This window comes from Tiliqua scincoides, chromosome 2 (genome assembly GCF_035046505.1).
Source record: "Tiliqua scincoides isolate rTilSci1 chromosome 2, rTilSci1.hap2, whole genome shotgun sequence".
Taxonomy (NCBI): Eukaryota; Metazoa; Chordata; class Lepidosauria; order Squamata; family Scincidae; genus Tiliqua; species Tiliqua scincoides.
Window position 1 is genome coordinate 160,956,763 of NC_089822.1, and position 15,880 is coordinate 160,972,642.

Here is a 15,880-nt window from a genome sequence, read left to right on the forward strand (position 1 = left end):
CTCGCCTCTGGAGTTTCAGAGTAGGACTCCCCTTGTTTCTGTGGATTCAGGTATCTGCGGGGATTCTGGAATGGACCCCCTGTGGATATAGGACAGGCCTATATAGTTTTTAATAGCGAGGAGCTGGTTGTGTAGGAGGGTCAGATGGAGGGGGGAGAACCAGCACATCGCTAGGTACCAGCACATTTGGTGCAGAGTTTGGAAATAATCGACGAGAGTTCTGACCTATTTGAAAAGCTCAACACAAATGTTCCCCTAGAGACTGCTGCTTCCTTATTCACTAAATTGATCTTTGGTCAATAACTGACCTGTTGACAGTTACCTGGTGAGACTTCAATGGTCCTGGCCCACTTTAAAAAAATGAGGATTGCAAGTCACCTCGAAGTAAAGAATTGCCTTTCCAGGACCTATGAAGTATACTAAATGGAGTGTGCTAAGATACATTCCTCCTAAACAAACACACACCCCTGTGGGTTTCTATTTGTGTTTTATATGAACTAATGGAATGACATTTGCCTTGCTTTCTAGATGTTGGGCAAGAAATCAGAACATGGCGCTCTGGTGGATCATTCGAGGACCCATGTTGTTTTCTATTGCTGTAAGGATCATTTTCTGGTTCTGTGAATGTGTTACGCAGTTGTGATAATTGGTTCTTTTATATTATTTGTAAAAGAAGATGTCTCCTGGTGATGCTAATACCTATATGTGAGCTGTTGGGGTTTTGTTTTTTGTTTAAAGAAATCGTATGCAATAATTTCCATTCAGATCAATAAGATTATCTTCCAGATAAAGGGGTTTAACATGGGGTAGTGTTATGTTTATAGAGTTCTGGTATGGCAGTCACTTTGCCCATGGCAATGGCCTGTCATGAACTGCTAGATTTCCAGGACCCATTTTTATAAAGGCTCAAACGATCTCAGGCTGTGATCTACAAACAATTTAGGCTGTCAAATTAATACGTAAGCCGACATACGAGTACATAGTCCCATATATAAGAGTACGCAGCCTTTGAGTTTCAGATTGTCAAACAACATAAATAATTCTAGCAAGTTTGGTGTTTCCATTCTGTACGAGTTTAGACAGTGTATTGAGTGTGAGCCTGATCCTGTGGTCCACGGCGTGGCTCTGCTCCACGGACTACAGTCGCAAACGCGCCGTAAGGCACTTTTGCAGGGCTTACCGCCGGATTCCTGCCAGAACTAGCCCAGCACCAGCTGGGCTGCGGAATGGGAGGTGGGGGCATGGCCGGGGGCATGGTGGAGGTGTTCCAGGGAGGGGGGAGGCATTGCCAGGAGCGTGGGGGACGCGTGTCGAGGGGTGGGGCAGAGGCGGATCCACAGAGCCGAGCTCTGCAGGATCCAAGGCACTCAGGCAGGGCTGCTTGCCCTACATGAGTGCCCTTACTTTAGCAATGACCAAAAGGTCGCTGCTAAAGTGAGTAGCCCCATTGCGGGGCTGCTTCCCTTATCCGGGGACAGGGACGAACTTCCTCTTCTCCCGAGGAGCCTCCTGTGGTAGCACGGGAGGTGCAGGATCTGGCGGGAGCCTGCCATGGAGCCACCAGGCAGCTCAGGATTGGGCTGCCCATCTGCTAAATTGTTTATATATATATATATAAATTGTTCATATAAAAGCAGTCACTTTCCACTCACTTTCCACTCTGAGCAAAAAACCGGATTGCTTGCAACTATCAGCTTACCATTTCAAGTATAATCACAACCATCTGGGGGACTCCCCCATTCCATTATATATTATTACACTACTTGACAGAGCAGACCTGGCAGAGGTACAGAATTTATTAAAGTACCTATTTAATAATTTGCCACCTAAGCGGATGAACTAGTGAATTTTTCAGATCACAGATTAACAGTGCCTGGCTGACAGCCCAATCCTATCCCCTGGAAGTCCATAGTATGTAGCTCCATCAACGGAGCATGCACTGCATGCTGTGGTGGTGGGTAACCAGACAACCTGGGAGAGGTAAGTAGAGGTAGAGGTAGGTAGGCCACCTGGTTGCTAGTGAGACTCCTTGGACCCATGCCAGCTATTTTGCTGGCATAAGTATGAAGAGAGGCACGGAGTGTGTTTGGCTGCGAAAATGGAGATAGCATCTTGGCATGTGCTGCCTCCAACAGGGTCCATTGCCTCCTGCTCTTGAAATGCCCTACCCACCCATGATCTTCCCCCTCCCTCCCTTGAATCTTTCCAGCTGCCACGTTACCATCTGTAGTGTGGCCAGCAGCCACTGCTGTTCATGTGGGACCTCTGGCCATTTGCACTAGTGGCCCTGAACTGCAGGACACTAGCACCTTTTACAACACAATGGCACTTGGTGAACGGAGAGTTCCACTGGTGCATAGGATTGCATTATAAGACGTTCATTGAAAAATGGAAATGATTCCCCCTTCTACTCCCTATCTCCTATTGTGCTTTGTTACATGCATTTGTGTATAAAGAATAATTAAACCCTAAATCTCATAACTACAGTTGTCCCTCATTATCCACTGGGGTCCCGTTTCAGAATCGCTAGTGGATAAAAAAAATATGTGGATTAAAAACAGTGGAAAAATAGACGTAAAGACCCACCAGGTTTCTTGCCCCTCCATTGCTCCTAATGGAATAAGGTCTTGCCTTGACATCCGCAAGTGTTTGATTCTGGGACTCCTTGCTGATGCCATAAAAAGTGTTAAATAAAAGCAGTTTAAAAAAAGAAAAAAATTGTGGTTTAAAAACAGCTTTTCTTACTGTTGTAGAGAGGCAGTCAGCAATTAGAAATGCAAGGGAAGTCTTGCCTTTGCCTGGCTCAGCCGAAGAATGGAATGATCACTTGCATGACTGTCTCGCTACAACAGTAAGAAAAGCAGTTTTTTTAAAAACTGATTTTAAAGGGGTGCATTTTCCTCTTCTCCGGGGATCAGCACATTCCTTCTCATTTGCAGGTGCCATTTGTGTTGAGTCAGATTCATGTATAAAAAACCCATGTATAACAAGTTTGGACCTGTAGTCAGTGAAAGACAGAAGCACAGTTGCAAAATGCAATTTCTTACCAGTGGGGCTTGGGGCACATTCATGCGTGTGTGTGTGTGTGTGTGTGTGTGTGTGTGTGTGTGTGTGTGTGTGTGTGTGTGTGTGTGTGCGCGCGCGCGCGCACACACTTGAGTATGGAGAGAGAGAACAGCAACTTCCCTATTTTGTGAAGTTGCAGAGAGAGGATTGTTGACCTTGTCGTATACTTGGTCTCACTCCCAGGGTTTTGGGGTGCTCAGAGTTGTTGGTTCTGAACCCTAGAGCCCTCAAAGATCCCTGTTCGGTAGTACTGCCACCACCCTGTAAGAGCCAGTGTCTCAGTCCAGGGAAACCGAGACCCTCTAGGCTTAACTATATCCCTTGTAGGCACTGAGCACTTTCTTTACTTAAAGTCTCAGTCCTCAAGTTACTAGTCCACAGTGAGGATTTTTGGTAGCTTGCTGAACGGCTAGGCAGGATTCTGAACCTTTGTCCCCAACAGACAATGAACCAACATGGTAAAAATACATAGGGTTACAAAAAGTTACAAAAGGCAGCAAATGCTAGAGGCATAAAAACTTCTAGGAAACATATCAGCATAAAACAACAAAGCTAACTGGCTAACTCTATTATTCTCTAACTCTCACCTGGGTCAGGACAGACCTGCAGTGCTTTGTTTCTCCGAGTACTGTCCCCTCTTTTTCCTTTTCATCAAAGCAACCTCAAAGAAGAGCTGTGGCTGGCTTGGACCTGGCAACTGTTGGTCTGAAAAAAGTACACAGAGAATGTGACAGGGCAATGGCAGCAAAATGTTATGGATTAAAAGAAAAAATCTAAAAACAGCCTCTCTGTACATTCAGAGGCTAAATTGCTGCTTTGAGTACATTTCTTGTCATCGTTCCATTACGAGATTTCTCTGCTTATTGGCAGATGGATAGGCAAACAAGTCGTTCATTTCCTGTAACTAACCAAGCTTCGTGTTCTTTTCTTTGAAGGTTAACTTCTGCATCTTCTTGAAAATTGTGAAGCTATTACTATCCAAACTTAAAGCCCAGCAAATGAACTTTCGTGATTACAAATTCAGGTAAGTATTACATTCCCAGATTTGTAGTAATCTACTTAGCCGTCTGTGGTAGTGTTCTTTTAAATTGAAAACAGGATTTTGTCATCATTTGCTGTTACAGTTGCAAGGAAGAACTGATACTCTAAAAAGAATTTCAAATTAAATGTGCCGACTAGAAATATCACTAACAGCTCAATCCTATGGTGCTCCAGCACTGCAAAGTCCAGTGGCTCCAAAATGGCCACCACTATATCCCGCAAGTCCAGAGCAAGTGCCAGAATCTCCTCAGGGGAAGAGAACTTTTGTTCCCTTACCCCAGGTAGAGTGCCACTGGTACCAATGGCTCTTCTCAGAACTGCACCTGCTATTTAGTAACTACAGACTCAGTTTCCACAGTTTCAGTTATCTGCAGTTTATAGTGGTACAAAAATATTAAATGGAAAAATTCCAGAAATAAATTATTACTAAGTTTCAAATTGCACACCATTCTGAGTAACATGGTGAAATCTTCCTGCCCTGTCACGCTCAGTACATGACTCATCTCTTTGTCCTCCGTACCCACGCCAGCCCACTTTACTCGTATCCACTTAGGCTCTGGCTAGTTCTTGCTGTCCACATTCATTGCTGCATTATCCCAGTGTTGTTATGAAAATAACCCTTAATTTTCCTTAATAATGTCCCCAAAGTGCAAAAGTAGTGGTGCTGGCAGTTCTTCAAAGCCTTATAAATAGGGTTTGCTACTATCTGCAGTTTTGGGTATCCACAGCAGGTCTTAGAACATACCACCTATGGATACCGGGGAACTACTGTACATAAAAGCTCCTCAGGTAGAAAGTCAGACTAGAATCCTTTAATTTTCATGCCAGGTTTTTTGTTTGTTTGTTTTGTTTTTTAATGTAGAGAGAATATTTTGGTATGGAAGAGCATTGGGATCATATAAACTCCCATGCAGTCTGAAGTGGTACAGTCTAGCCTAGGCTTTCTGTTATAGTGACATCTAGGTCTGGGGAACCACAGCTAATAGCCACTTGAAACACACATATAGGCAGCCAAAAATGTGTTTGTGCAATTGTCATATGATGGTATAATATTATTAGTACAATAGTTCACCTACTTGTGGTTTGCATGCTTTTCCTTTTAAGGAAATGTATTTTTGTGTCAGAAATCTGCAACCTATTAAAGTATGCTAGCTCCGAACCAACCTGGTAATCATTTGGGAGACAGAATGTGAAGGGCACTGGTTTTGCTTCAATACTTCAAATATTTCAACCCCTTGCTATTTCTCTGCAAGCACAGACAGTACACTAGACTCTCCAGTGATGCCTCTCAATTTTGGCCTCCTGGGATGTCCATATGCAGGCATACCACTGTAAAAATAGACATGGGAATACATAGTCCCAAACCTCCAGAAAGAGACTTGATGTTATGATAACTCCATTGGGATTTAGTTGCAAGTTTCACCTAAGTATGCAATAATTACAGTTTTCATTCTTTTTTCCCCAGATTGGCAAGATCAACCCTTGTGTTAATTCCATTACTTGGGATTCATGACTTTGTCTTTTCTTTCATCATCGATGACCAAGTTGAGGGTCTTTCCAGGCATATAAAAACCTTTATTCAACTGACAATGGACTCATTTCATGTAAGTTCTCCAGGTTAAGAAAAGTTTTTTTTTTTCCTCCAGTAAATGTACTGTCAATTTCACAAGATTCATAAAAGCATGGAAGAAAAAAAAAGACCAAAACCATAGGGAAAAAGAGGGGATCATTAAATCATTTATCACAAAGAAGAAAGAACATATAGTATGGATGAATATTATTATTACACTTCTCATTCCAGTCTTGAATAAACAGTGCTCAGTGGTTCACAAACTTATTGCAGTATCTGTCTAGCATCCCTCCCTGATCCTAATGTAATTTGTCAATTTTGTCATCTCAGCTGTTTGCCAGAACTTTTCCAAAGAGCAGTTAAGCTTAGAAGTGGTGGTGAACTTTTCTCAGTTTACTGCCAAGTTCATTCTTGCTCTGCACAAAAAATCTATAATAAATTCATGGTCACATATTGCTATCTTCCCTTCAAAGAAGTATGGTTAAAGGGTCTAGTGGTAATTCATAATCAGTAATGTCTTCAAGGAGTTGAATGATTGCCCATTGATTGTCCCATGGTTTTGTGTTGTTTGGCATTGCCAACAAATACGAATTAAGTCCGCTGAAGATGAGCTATGTCTGCAACACTTGGCCAAATATCTTGTTAGTATATATTTTTAACTTTTAAAGGTAAAATAATACAACCACAAAAATATTATTTCAAGTTTATAAAAATTAACTTTGAGGGAACTTTGGTTCAGATCCATTTCTGTATATTTTGTGGAATTAGTTCTTTCTCCTGTTTTCTTTAAGCAGAAACATTTATAGTATATTATTGAGCAAATTGAAATGCAGCAATATCAAAGAGTTACCGTAGTCCTGAATCAGTAGGTTTTCAACTTCTCTCTAATTCCTCCAAATCAATGGCTTAAGGCATCTACCAGATGTTATATTTGCAGATATTGAACAAACAGGGTTGTGTACCAGGAACTTGTGTAAATATATTTCATGATAAGACAATTCTGTTACAAATGAAATCCTACTTCTTAAATTAAATTGCTCCCATAATTCTAGGTCTCTCAGGTATCTCTTGATAATATTACACAAAGGCTGAGGTGAGCTATTTGGAGTTAATTAACATGTTTTCCATATTGGTGGTACAAAGAGATTATCTTTTTCTTTAAAGTAAGATTAAATTTGTGGTATCACAGTGAAGTAAGTCACGAGAACTTTAAATATTGTATTGTTTCTGTTCTAGACTTCTTTCTAAACCAGTCCCTTACTGTTGCTATCTATGTAGAATGATCATAAAAATGTTAGATTTGGCACCACAAATTCCCTATGACACACTATATTAGTGTACTGAACTCAACTGCAAACATGATTCTTTCCCATCCAAATACACTTGGTAGTGTTTTATTGTGATGTCCTTAATTTAGCATTGCCAATATGAATTGGGAGGGTCCGAAACAGAAACAGGCTATTTGGCAAAACCACCATCCTTACAGTGGGAATGCTTCTTATCCATGACAGCTTTTGCTTATGCCACATCAAAAATAGAGTTTGAATGTCATTAATAGCTCTAATATAAACTGTGGTAGTTGTCCTCTACTTGCTTTTTTAAAGGAAAAAAAAATACTCCCAATATGTTTTCCAAGAGATTCTAGTTCTTAGCATTATAGTAATATACGAGTACAAATAAATAGTCACATAAATCTTTCCTCCAAATGTGTATAGTTCATTACGGAGAGAAAGGAGAAGCAATAAATTCCACCCTACAGTCCATGAAGGACACCTCATTTCAGTGAGAATGCAAATTATAATCTTCAACCATGGCCTTGAAAACCTGCTAAAGGGGCCCAACAGAAGGGAGAAGCTGTGGCACTGCTATGGATCTTTTGTGCAAGCCAGAGATACCTGGTCCACCCACAGAAAGGGCTTGGGAAGGAAATACAAAATTAAGAGGAAAGAACTTCCAAACTCATCTCTGTTCCCAGCATTCACCTACCTACCTACTTACCTTCTACCTACTGTAGAAGGATACGGAAAAGAATAAGGCATTTATAGAAGTGGGGCCCTTGGGAAGTGGCCTCCCATGCAACCTCCCACAGTCTCTGCTTCCACATACAGCAGGTACTCCTATGGGTATAAGGTGCACTGCTTCCTCCCTGCAAGACTCCAGAAGGGAAAAAGTGACCAGGAAACAGTGGGCCCTTTCCTATTCCCAGGGGACTGACCCGCCATGTGCTGTGAGTGACAATGGAAAAGACAGAGGCAAAAAAAATAAAACAGTTCCTTAACATATTGTATATTTTATGAAAATTCCCAAATCAGTTAGTGAAACACTTTTTCAGGGCACATTTACCAAATACCTTTTGGTTGGTAGCCTTCAGTCTCGAAAGACTATGCTATAAGCCTACAGCACCTGGTATTCCCAGGCGGTCTCCCATCCAAATACTAACCAGGCCTGACCCTGCTTAGCTTCTGAGATCAGAAGAGATCCAACATGTGCAGGGTAATGATATAAAATATCTGTGAAAATGTTTGCCCTTTCCCACCAACATACATAACCATGGACCAGGCTAAAGTATTGAATCCAAACACAATTTCTTCTGTGTTTTCCTTCTGCGTCCATCTCTACTCTTCGTGCCCTCAACAGTCACTTAAAAGCGCTCACTCCTCACTTGCAGACTACTGTATTTCCACTGTTCATGAACTATGTATCTAATTGGAGGGCCAGGACAGCTCAATCCAGTGCTTCTCAGCGCCCAGAGCTGCAGCAGCGCCGAAATGGCTACCACTGCATCCCATGAGGCTGGGAAGCAGTGCCGGAGCTTCTCAGGGTAGCTAATCGGAGATCTGGTTCAGGTCTCCCAGGGTGGGAGGGGGGTTAGGATATGGTGGCAAAGCCTGCTGCCACTCCTTCCCTCTGCCCTCCCCCCACCCTGGAACACCTTCCCCCCATCCAGACTTACCACTCTGCTATCCAGCACTCACCCGAAGCTCCAGGTGGCAGTCCCCCGTCCTCCTCCTGTCACCTGCTCAGCATGGACTCTCACTGAATCAGCTCCAGGGCTGGACCAGCACAGACAGTTGCAGGTGTGCTTTATGGCATGTTTGTGACATTGCACACTGATGCTGGGCCAGTGCTGGCTGCATTGGATTGGTTCCTTAGTTTCCACATGTTCCTTGCTATTCCTTCCAGAAGATTGTCTTTTCCCTTCTCCTTCCTCCTCAGAAGTGTAACTAGACACTTTGGAACCTTTCATGTTGTTCTGCACTTCAGGAGCTTTTCTACCCTCATCAGGAAAATTTCCTGAACAACCTACTGTAGTCTCAGGACTAGGCATGATGTCTCTCCCTTGACAAATATTTCATAGGGTGCATGTTGCACCCACATTTTTCACAATCTTGACATTAAGTATGAAATGCAAGAATATATTTTCTTGGAAAAATTCCCAATTGCCCACACATAGCTTTTAGAGACTTGGGGTCACATTAGTACTCTACTTCCTTCTAGGTATATTTGTGAATGAGGAAGCAACCTTTGCCAAATGTTTCTCAAAAAGAAAGACATGGAAAATTTTCTGGAATGTGAAGTAGTAGTACGAGTTTGCAAATTAGTGCCTGGAAATTTGGGGAACTGACTGTAGACAGACTTGACTTTAAATTGCAAGTCAGGGAAGAACTTTCAGAACATTAAGTAGTTTGAAATTATGAATAATCACTCTCAAGACATTTGTTACTCTGTATACATTACTCATTTATAAATATAACAACAGTGTACATGCTTTCATGAGTTGATTATCTATTGCTAAAACACAATTTCAAATTTACTTGGGGATTTTCAGGTCCCAAATAATAAGCTGTATGAAGTAGTGTGATGCCATCAATAGGATTTTTATTGGAAATTACCAGTACCTCTGGGAGGGCTGGATGTTCACTTCAAGCTCCACCTCCTTCTCTCTACAGTTGGAGTGGGCTGCTTGTCAATATTGATGTGGCCCCTGTCATATATGAGGCTGGGGCAGTTAGCTGCATAAGAACATAAGACCAGCCCCACTGGATCAGGCCGTAGGCCCATCTAGTCCAGCTTCCTGTATCTCACAGCGGCCCACCAAATGCCCCAGGGAGCACACCAGATAACAAGAGACCTCATCCTGGTGCCCTCCCTTGCATTGGCGTTCTGACATAGCCCATTTCTAAAATCAGGAGGTTGCACATACACATCATGGCTTGTAACTCGTAATGGATTTTTCCTCCAGAAACTTGTCCAATCCCCTTTTAAAGGCGTCCAGGCCAGATTCCATCACCACATCCTGCGGCAAGGAATTCCACAAACCGACCACACACTGAGTAAAGAAATATTTTCTTTTGTCTGTCCTAACCCTCCCAACACTCAAGTTTAGTGGATGTCCCCTGGTTCTGGTGTTATGTGAGAGGGAAAAGAGTGTTTATCTTCTCTGTCCATCCCCTGCATAATTTTGTATGTTTCAATCATGTCCCCCCTCAGGCGTCTCTTTTCTAGGCTGAAGAGGCCCAAACGCCGTAGCCTTTCCTCATAAGGAAAGTGCCCCAGCCCCGAAATCATCTTAGTTGCTCTCTTTTGCACCTGTTCTATTTCCACTATGTCCTTTTTGAGATGTGGCGACCAGAACTGGATGCAATACTCCAGATGTGGCCTTACGATTGATTTGTACAACGGCATTATAATATTAGCCGTTTTGTTCTCAATACTTTTTCTAATGATCCCAAGCATAGAATTGGCCTTCTTTACTGCTGCAGCACATTGGGTTGACACTTTCATCAACCTGTCTGCCACCACCCCAAGAGCTCTCTCCTGATCTGTCACAGACAGCTCAGAACCCATCAGCCTATATGTGAAGTTTTGATTTTTTGCCCCAATGTGCATGACTTTACACTTACTTACATTGAAACGCATCTGCCATTTTGCTGCCCATTCTGCCAGTTTGGAGAGATCCTTCTGGAGCTCCTCACAATCACGTCTGGTCGTCACCACTCTGAAAAGTTTGGTGTCGTCTGCAAACTTTGCCACCTCACTGCTCAACCCTGTCTCCAGGTCATTTATGAAGAGGTTGAAAAGCACCAGTCCCAGGACAGATCCTTGGGGCACACCGCTTTTCACCTCTCTCCATTGTGAAAATTGCCCATTGACACCCACTCTCTGTTTCCTGGCCTTCAACCAGTTCTCAATCCTTGAGAGGACCTGCCCTCTAATTCCCTGACTGTGGAGTTTTTTCAGTAGCCTTTGGTGAGGGACCGTGTCGAACGCCTTCTGAAAGTCCAGATATATAATGTCAAGGGTTGTTGCGAGAAATTTGCCCGGTATTCTTCCCCCGACATGCATGTCGAAACGGATCACAGCATGATCACTGTTCCCCAACGGCTCAGTAACATTGATATCTCTAACCAGGTCCTGAGTACTGCACAATATTAAATCTAGAGTCACCTGTCCTCTGGTGGGCTCCATGACTAGCTGTTCTAAGGCACAATCATTTAACATGTCAAGAAATCTGGTCTCCTTTTCGTGACCAGAACACAAATTGACCCAGTTGATGTGAGGATAATTGAAGTCCCCTATGATTACAACCCTGTCCCTCCTTGTCACCTCCCTGATCTGTTTCCTCATTTCAAGGTCCCCATCCGATTTCTGGGCTGGAGGACGATAGCACGCCCCCAGTATTACATCGCTGCACAAGCCTGGTAATTTAACCCACAGAGATTCTACGGTGGAGTCGGACCCACCTTCAATCTCTACTTTGCTGGATTCTATCCCTTCCTTAACATAAAGGGCCACCCCACCTCCAACACGCCCCTGCCTGTCCCTCCTGTAGAGTTTATAGCCCGGGATTGCGGCATCCCACTGATTCTCTGCATTCCACCAGGTTTCCATTATGGCCACTATGTCAATGTTTTCCCTTGTCACCAGACATTCCAGTTCTCCCATCTTTGCTCGGAGACTTCGGGCATTTGCATTGCCTTCCCTCCCCAAGGACCTGGACATGATGCATAGTCTTTCTTATATCATATATAAATCTATATGGAGACAAATTCTTTGAGTTCTAGATGTCATCACATTCCTGCCAATGAAAGCCATATGGAACAAAGTCAGATTTTCATTAGTTCAATATTAGAGATCCTTACATAATTTTAAAAAAATGTAAGAAATAAGGTGGGGTTAACAGTCCAATCCTAATAAACTTTCCAGCACCAATGCAAATGTTCCCTTACTTTGAGAAGGCCTCTGTGAGTGCCCCACCACCACCACAGGATGCTGCATGTGCCCCATTGGCACGACTGCATCAGCTCTGGAAAGTGAGTTAGGATTGGGCTGTCAGTGTGCTGCTGATCTGTCTTGGAAGAAAAAACTGACTGTACATAAACAGACTTTCATTTTGCCCTAAACTTCAGACTACAGTCCTCCTTGCACAAAGTCAAGCACAGTGCTCTGGGTTTTGTGGAAAGCACAGATTAGGTGAGAATGATATATTTCCTTGGATGAACCTTAGTGCTTCAAAATTGCCAGCCAGACACTGCGTCTAGCAAAATCATTCAAAGCAAATTAAAACAGATTATTGGGTTAAGATGCAGGCTTGATACTTTGGTCACCTGGTTGCTGCAAGACAAAAACCATTCTTGAGCAAGATTGAACATTAATGCAATTAATTCTATTTGGAAACACAACAGATCAGGTTTCAGGTGTTTTCAGGACAATATCCTTACACTCGGCGTTCAGTTGTACTGCGGCAAATTCTACTCCAATCTGATTTACTTTCTCTCTCTTCCAGGGGCTTCTTGTTGCACTGTTATACTGTTTTTGTAATGGAGAGGTAGGTTATCCTTTGATATCTTTTTTTCTAGCCACATTACAAAGCATATTAATGGAAACAAGCTAGATAGAACCTTCACCAGCAGCAAACAATAAAGAGCCATAAGGATCTGCCTGACTCTGTACCACTGTCCCAGGGCATAGTGTTCTTGGGGTTCTTTGGAAGTTTGCTATAGGAAGGATAGTACCTGATTAAAGAGGTGTGTACATTTTACCCAGTGTTCCTTTTGACAGTTGGGGAGAGAGTGTGGAGGAAACAGCGGTCCCTTCCGATTTCTGTCGGAAACAGCAACCAGTAATGGCTTCTTGTGATCAGCTACCAATTACGTGTGAATTGGTAATGTTGGGTGGAAATTCACACCCAGATATGGATGTCATCCACCAACATTGCATTAACATTAGAGTATACATTTGGGTGTATATTACCTGCCCCAAATAGTCATATGCAAGTATAGGCAGCAAAAACCAAAGGCAAAAGTCATTGGATTTTTTGTGTAGATCGGTTGTGTCGGGCCAGAGCGGGTGCCAACAAATCTCTGGAGGGCCAGAGGCTCATTGGAGACTGGGGGCTACCAGAGGGCCACATTGGGAGTCTTTGAGGGCCGCAAGTGGCCCCAGGGCCGGGGTTTGGGCACCCCTGCTTGGGTAAGGAAGGGAGGACAAAGGGACTAGCAGTCGATGGAATTGCAGTACTGTGAGGACAGACCAGTTGCCAGGAAGATGGGAGTGCACTCCATTTCTTTGTACAGAGTGAGGGCACAGGCAGGACTTTGTGTGCTCTGAATGATAGCAGGTGTACAAATCTTAGAAGATGGGGGGGGGGGCTGGGCGCCCTCAAGCCAAGTGCATTTCTGGACTCCTCACCACCACTCAGTCACTCTTGCTTTTTCCCCTGCAGAGGGTTCTCCTGAGGCGACTTTCAGCACTGCTGGAATGCTGAGGGTGAGGTGCCCTAGGACTCCACTCCATTTCCTCAACCAGGTTGGGAAAATGGAGGAAAACCATTTTAGGAGAGTGGACTGCGCCTCGGCTCAAAGTTTTGCACTGAAATTCCAGAGTGACTAGGAAAGGGGCTTTGGTAAGATAGTTAAGGAAAAACAAAAGAAGGGGGAAGTTGGAAGAGGGGAAAGAAAGGAAATAGGGAAGGCTATGCGCAACAGCCTCCTGTGACATTGTAAACATAAACAGTCAAAATAGGTATGTCTCTGAATACTAGTGGGTGGGGAGCAATGGTGAGAGAGGGTCATTTGCCTTTGATCTTATCCAGTAGGGTTATGCCGAATATCAATGGTCGTTCAGTGACAACTATGCATGAGCATGCATACTGGCCAATGACTGCAATAGGTTTCTTCTTGATTTTTTTTTCTGTACATAGTACGCAAAGAATTGCACAAGCACATACCATGACAATGAAAGAGGCAGAGTAGATCAGGACACATTGCGCAATGTCTGAAGTGTATCCATAAGTGGAAAACTGCTGTGCATGTATTGTGCTAAAAACTGATGGGACAGAGCGCTCTAAGATTATACTGGATGCCATGAATTTCAGGGGCAGGAGGTCTGGTCTAGAGGGTAGAGCCTCCGTTAGATAACATCAGAAGGTCGCCAGTTCGAGGACACCAGCAGCTCCCTGAACGGCTGAGAATGGTGAGACCTTGAAGCAGCTGACAAGCCCAGCTGAGTGATTCCACCTGCTCTTGGCATGAGCAAGAAGCGTCTTGGCTGCCCTCCATGTGAGAGATGGAGCTGCTTGTCAGCCTGCGTGGGAGAACTGGAGGCCAGAAGTGAGACCAAACCAGGAAGATCCATTCTGAAATGTGGTTGGTTCTTGAAAGAGAACCTCTATGATTGTAAAAATCCCCTTGAGGGATTTAGAAATGCCTGCCTATGTAAACTGCCTTGAATAAAGTCAGAGGAGTAATCTGATGACCAGAAAGGTGGTATATAAATACCTATTCATTTCTTTATTTCACAGCACTATGTACTTGTGCTTTCCATGACAGTCAGAGGGTGATTATTTCCACAGTAGGTCTGTGTTGAGAAACATCCTAGTGTGTGAAAGGGATTATATATGGCTGCTCTGTTATTTAGTCTTGATAATGAATGCCCTAGGAGAATAAGTGTAGCATTTACACTTCCATCTGCAGACCATACCAAAACACTTTCACTCTTGTTTCCTTTCTTTTTCTAGGTGAAAGCTGAACTGCGCAAGCAGTGGTCCCATTTTCTGCTGGCATACCCTTTTCTCTGTATGCCGTGCTTTCTGGGAAAGAATATCAAACACCTGGGGAGATGTCCAAAGAAGCAGCATTTGAGCAGTAATGGTACAGAGGTGACCCAACCTCAGAATGTGTCCAGAACAGGCTGCAATGTGGAGCTCGACCCCACACTGAGGCACAATCCTAGACTGAGTACCTCAGACAGCAGCGAAGGAGAAGTCACAACTGGAGAGACTATTGAGGAGGTCTTTGAAAGTGAGATTTAGATGCGTAAGAGAGCCAAAAACAGAGACGCTGCATTGGATCTGTGAAGGATCTTGCATCATTTCACACCTTGTGAGGAAGCCACTAAAGTGGGAGATTCACGGAAAAGATGAAAACAACACCCTAATGTTTCTCTTCTTTCATCCCGTTCTACCCAGGTAATTGCTTAGTTTTGTCAATTTAAAAAGTAAGTAAGTATAGCCTGGGAATGTCTCAAAATGGCTTCTCTTTGGTCCTTCAGAAGTTGGATGTGAAATCAGGAACACCAAGAAAGGACTGATTCTCCTCCCCACCATAACGGCATGCTGTTGCCTTGCTTTGGTTTCTCTGGAACATCCAGTATTGGACACTGCCAAAAATGAAATGCTGGTTTAGTCAAACCACTATTCTGATCCCACAGGACTGCTCTTCAACTTTCCATAAAGGGAAACAACTGCATTTGTGATGCTAGTAAACAAGTGGCTGAATTCCAACAATGAATAAATTAACTGGACTGAGAGTTGAGTTGGGCATAGCTTGCATGTATACATATTTATAAGTACATTTTCAGCCTTTGCTATAATAATTAAATGCTGAACTGACTTGTTTCCAGGACAGAGTTGTTAATGCTTTGCCTATTACTTGTAAGGTACACATGTATTTTTTAGTCTTTTATATCCATTATGCTCATCAGGTTGGCAAATTCAGTCATTATTCCCTGCATGCGCTTGTGTCATGATAAGTTGCCAGAATTGTGGGTTGCATCACTCACTAGGGCAGTATTGATTTTATTCATTCAATTTATATCCACCTTTCTCCCTGAAAGGCACCCAAAGCAGCTTACAACATTAAAGCACACATATAAATTATAAAACACAAAATATATAAAATACATATATAGCACAATATAAAA

General features: G+C 43.2%; 1 protein-coding gene across 2 annotated transcripts in view; it reads left to right on the forward strand.

Moving 5' to 3' along the window:
- Positions 1–15,522, forward strand: part of GLP2R (glucagon like peptide 2 receptor) — a 47,856-nt gene extending 32,334 nt beyond the window's left edge. For both annotated transcript variants that reach the window (XM_066616245.1, XM_066616246.1), the window contains 5 exons: positions 529–598; positions 4,002–4,090; positions 5,573–5,711; positions 12,465–12,506; positions 14,697–15,522. In XM_066616245.1, the coding sequence (XP_066472342.1) occupies positions 529–598; positions 4,002–4,090; positions 5,573–5,711; positions 12,465–12,506; positions 14,697–14,990 (634 nt within the window). In that variant the 3' untranslated portion in view covers positions 14,991–15,522. The remainder of the gene's footprint in view (positions 1–528; positions 599–4,001; positions 4,091–5,572; positions 5,712–12,464; positions 12,507–14,696) is intronic.
- Positions 15,523–15,880: the final 358 nt, after the last annotated feature.